Source organism: Octopus sinensis, linkage group LG14 (assembly GCF_006345805.1).
Source record: "Octopus sinensis linkage group LG14, ASM634580v1, whole genome shotgun sequence".
In the NCBI taxonomy this organism is placed as follows: domain Eukaryota; kingdom Metazoa; phylum Mollusca; class Cephalopoda; order Octopoda; family Octopodidae; genus Octopus; species Octopus sinensis.
In genome coordinates this window covers 7,059,073-7,063,523 of record NC_043010.1, presented here as the reverse complement: position 1 = coordinate 7,063,523, position 4,451 = coordinate 7,059,073, and the positions used below count along the sequence as shown (strand labels likewise).

Here is a 4,451-nt window from a genome sequence, read left to right as displayed (position 1 = left end):
AATTCATTAGGACATAATTAGGTGTGAAATCAAATCTTAGTAAAGTTTTGATTAACACAGTACAGGTACTGATGTTAGGTAAACAGCCATGACAAAGATCTAGCAAGGAAGGGTTGATATATTTTTGTCTTTTTTGTGATTTAGACTTCAGTACATACTCATATGTTTGGTAATATTCTTATCTATGCAGCTGCTTTCGACGATATGTGCTGATTTTGTCAAATTAAATCTCCATTTTTTATTGAATTTATTACTGTAGAATATCTGATGTGAATTTTTAATTTCCTTGTGACAGTGGGTCTAAGTACACAGGGAGAGAAAGAGAGAGAAAGTGAGAGAGAGAGAGAGAGAAAGGGCAAGAGGCATATATATATGTATGTTATATGTATGTATATATATATATATATATATATATATATATATATATATATATATATATATATATATTATATATATATGTATATGTATATATATGCATATATGTATGTATGTATATATATATATATATATATATATATATATATGTGTGTGTGTGTGTATGTGTGTATATATATATATATATATATATAGCATGTATGTATATATATATATGTTGTATGTATATATGCATATGCATGTAGCTACCTACATGCACCGATACACAGATACAGAAAGAGACAGAGACACAGACACAGACATAGATGCAGACACAGACAGACACAGGCACAGACACACACACATACACTCACACATACACATACACATCTATACACACATACACACCAGCCAGCCAGCCAGCTCACTCTTGTTCACTTTAATATAGACAGTTACAAACATATTTGCACTTGAAAATTTTAGTTTGAATTTTTTTTTTTTTTTTTTGGTGGTTTTTAGAAGTGAGTTTAGGAAACAATTTTCAAAAATCAGAGTAAATCACTGAACAAATTGTAGATGAGAAGAGTATGACAGATAAGAGTAGCAAAGTTTGAGTGAATGATGAAAAATCAATGACACCTTCTGAAGGTATCAATAAACTTCTGTTAGTTGCCAGACTGTACTGATAAGCATATCTTGTTCATATTTTGTAGTTCTTAAGAATAGCTTTGGAAAGCAATATGTTGATAGCTGTAGGTTGATGTAGTATATGGAAGATAAAATACTCTGTTGAAACAAACAATACATACTTTCTCTAATGCAAATTGTACAACACTGACCACATCTATTGAAACAAACATATTTTCCCTTAGATAGGCAAAAAAAAATATATGATTAAAGTAAAATGTAAAAGAAAAAAGAAAAGTGCCATGTAGTGGTACATTCTATATTAGCATGTGAATGAAATGTTAAAAAAAAAAAAAGAAATAAAACAAAATAAAATAAAAAAAAAATATTCACCTTATATTAGAATCTTCCGAGCCAGAATTGTGAATATCGTGTCCATTCCACGCAACATATAATCAGCTTGTCATTAGCAGCAGCAGACATTACATACACACAACGCAGACCAAAACCACATGATGCTGCCGCCACACAACAGCAGCAGTAGCCGTCGTACAACAGTACGGCTGGATACACATCTCGTGTAACAACAAAGTAGAGTGGATTTTCTGGCACAAGTAAGTAGTTGCTTGTTTTTTGTTTTTTTTTTCCGAAAGAATACTTTTACATTTAAGCTATTATGAATGTAAAGAATCGAATAAAATATATTTAATAGGTCACAACCAACATAGTATAGATGTTTGTATGTCTGCCATACTGTAGAACTGGTTATAGAAATTTACAGTGCACAATATAAATGATGTCTAAATGTACTCTAACATATATACTGTCTCCTGGAATTAATCAGAAACTCTAACATATTTTGGTTATTTTCTCTAATCATTTGAATTCTAATCAGTCTTATATCCATAGTAAACATGATGACAGATGTGAATAAATTTGTATAAAAATATATTTTTTAATAAATATATAAAATTTATCTCTCATTGAAGGAAAATTGCTTGTACTTACCTTTTGATAAGACTATCTCAGTTATGGTTTGATATGGATAAATTTACTGACTAGTTTCACTTTGTGAAATAGCATTTGAAATAACAGATCCTTAAAAAAATCTTGAAAAGATTGTTTGAAGATTTAAGTTTATAACCATATTTTAAAAAATTCCATACCCACCCTCTTTTTCCTTTTTGAGAATTCAAGTTTCATATACATGTATGTATGTATGTATGTGTGTATATATATATATGTGTGTGTGTGTGTGTGTGTGTATACACTCATACATGTATGTATGTGTATACATCTATGTATATGTGTGTATATGTTCATTTTATCTTTTATGCATAAGTTAATACTGGTACTTACAATATTGTTACAATCAGAAGCAGTTCCAGGGACCTGATGTGTGTGTGTGTGTATGTGGTGTGTGTGGTGTGTGTGTGTGTGTGTGTGTGTGTGTGTGTGTGTGTGTGTGTGTGTGTGTGTGTGGAGAGACAGAGAGAGAGAGAGTGAGTGAGATAATATAATTATAGGTAGATACACAATAGCTTAGTATTTCTTTCATTATCATCATCATCATCATCATCATCATCATCATCATCCCTGCTATCATTATTGTTAGTACAGCCTATTATACATTATCTTCATAATCAGTTAGGTAACGGTTCTTCAATCAAAATTTATCTTATTCATGTCTCATGTCTCTCCATATTATAGATCATTTGGTAATTTGAGAAAGTCTACAAAAAGAGAGGAAGAAGAAAAAAAATTTTTTCCAATTTTTCCCTTTGTCTCTTGATTCCTGGGAGAGTCGTGACTTCTTTGTTGTGGCTCACTGTTCTCAACTATATTTATCGCACTAAAAAAAAAAAACACTGTTTAGAATTAATTCAAAGCTTAGTTTAAGAATGAAATATGTCCAGTTGGTAGCTTACCAGTTCCTTTTTTTTTTTTTTTAAATTCTAGGCCTTATTTTAAAATACCTTATAACTTATAATTTCATTGATTTATAGAATATGTTTTGCTATATATGCCTTTTTATAGAATTCACTGTAAAATTTTGACAGTCATTCATAGTTTGTGGTAAAATATGTTTGTGGTAAAACTGTCACCTGCTCTTGTCTGAACAAAATAAGTCTTAATTTTATTTCTTGGAAACACATCAAATAACTTTTATAGAGAGCCTCTTTTCTGTAGCATTTGGATTATGGGTCCTTACTACACTAATATTTGCTGACTATGAAGTTAAGTCCAGTCAGTGAATGATAGTTTACACATAGTTAAAACCTATTGCTAGCTTATTAAAAGGTGAGTCCATTCAACTGAATATGTATTGAGATTTTAAAACACCAAATTGGTCTTTGTTAGCATTTTATTAAACATGATTTAACAAATATTTCTGAGTAAATAAATAATGATTTTATAACATAGTTAAATTGCTTAATTAAAACTTCTTAACCATTCAGGCCTTTAAGTCATTAACCTCCTTATTGATTTTTATTGATTAGTTACTTTTATTGTGTGTTTTTTTTAATACTTTCTTATATGGTAGCAAGCATGGGATGCATTTTATCAAATTTCAGTGTTTTACATCCAACCACAATGAATATTTTTTCTGCCAGATGCCCTTCCTATAACAGAATATTCAGCAATAAAAATGGATACAGATCCTGTGATAGTTTAGCTCCAGCCAGACCTGACAGAGTAGACTTAGTATCAAAGGGATTTGAGCTATTAATATCCCATCCTTTACTCAGACATTGGACATCTAGGTCTACATTGTCCCTTGAGATCCCACACTTTACAAAGTAGTCTGCTGTAATTTAAAGGGAATTTGGCTGCTGTTTCTAGCAGGTTGTCTCATCCTGTGACAGCTCCTTGGTGACATCTTACAGGTTTTGTTTTCAATATCAGTAAACATAGACAAGCACGGGGTACCTTGTCCAAAGGCAGTAACTATAACAAGGCTTGGCAGTTTAACCATGTGGTCAGTAGTCCAGTACTTTCACATTATAGCAGTCAATATGTTTCTTAGTTTTCAGTAGATAATCTATTCTAATAGCATCTTTTCACTCATGATGTATAATATTTTATTAATACCAATTAATTTTGTAACTTTACTAATCTGTATACATACATACATATATATATATATAGTATGTATATATATATTTATTTAAAAATAGGATAAAATCTTTATAGGAATTTATCAAGTAGTTAGTGTCAAAAAACTCATAAGGGAAAAATTTATTAATTATTCCCTTTGAATATATTTTTTTATATAAGGGCATTACTATACATAAATGCCTCACACTAGGAGGGACTCTAAAAGTCAAAACTACCATAATAAACACATTGTACTGAATGCGAGGGAATGCAATTCTCAAAGCGAGCCTTTTAAAATGCCCTTTATATACATATATATATATATATATATATATATATATATATATATAAGGGCATTTCTATACTTAAAT

The 4,451-nt window shown here is 30.1% G+C and overlaps 1 protein-coding gene across 1 annotated transcript in view; it reads left to right on the top strand.

Annotated features, from left to right (window-relative positions):
- Positions 1 to 695: 695 nt before the first annotated feature.
- Positions 696 to 4,451, top strand: part of LOC115218748 (protocadherin beta-15-like) — a 139,811-nt gene continuing 136,055 nt past the window's right edge. The window contains exon 1 of the mRNA XM_029788658.2: positions 696 to 1,595. Coding sequence (XP_029644518.1) covers position 1,595 — 1 coding nt within the window. The 5' untranslated portion in view covers positions 696 to 1,594. The remainder of the gene's footprint in view (positions 1,596 to 4,451) is intronic.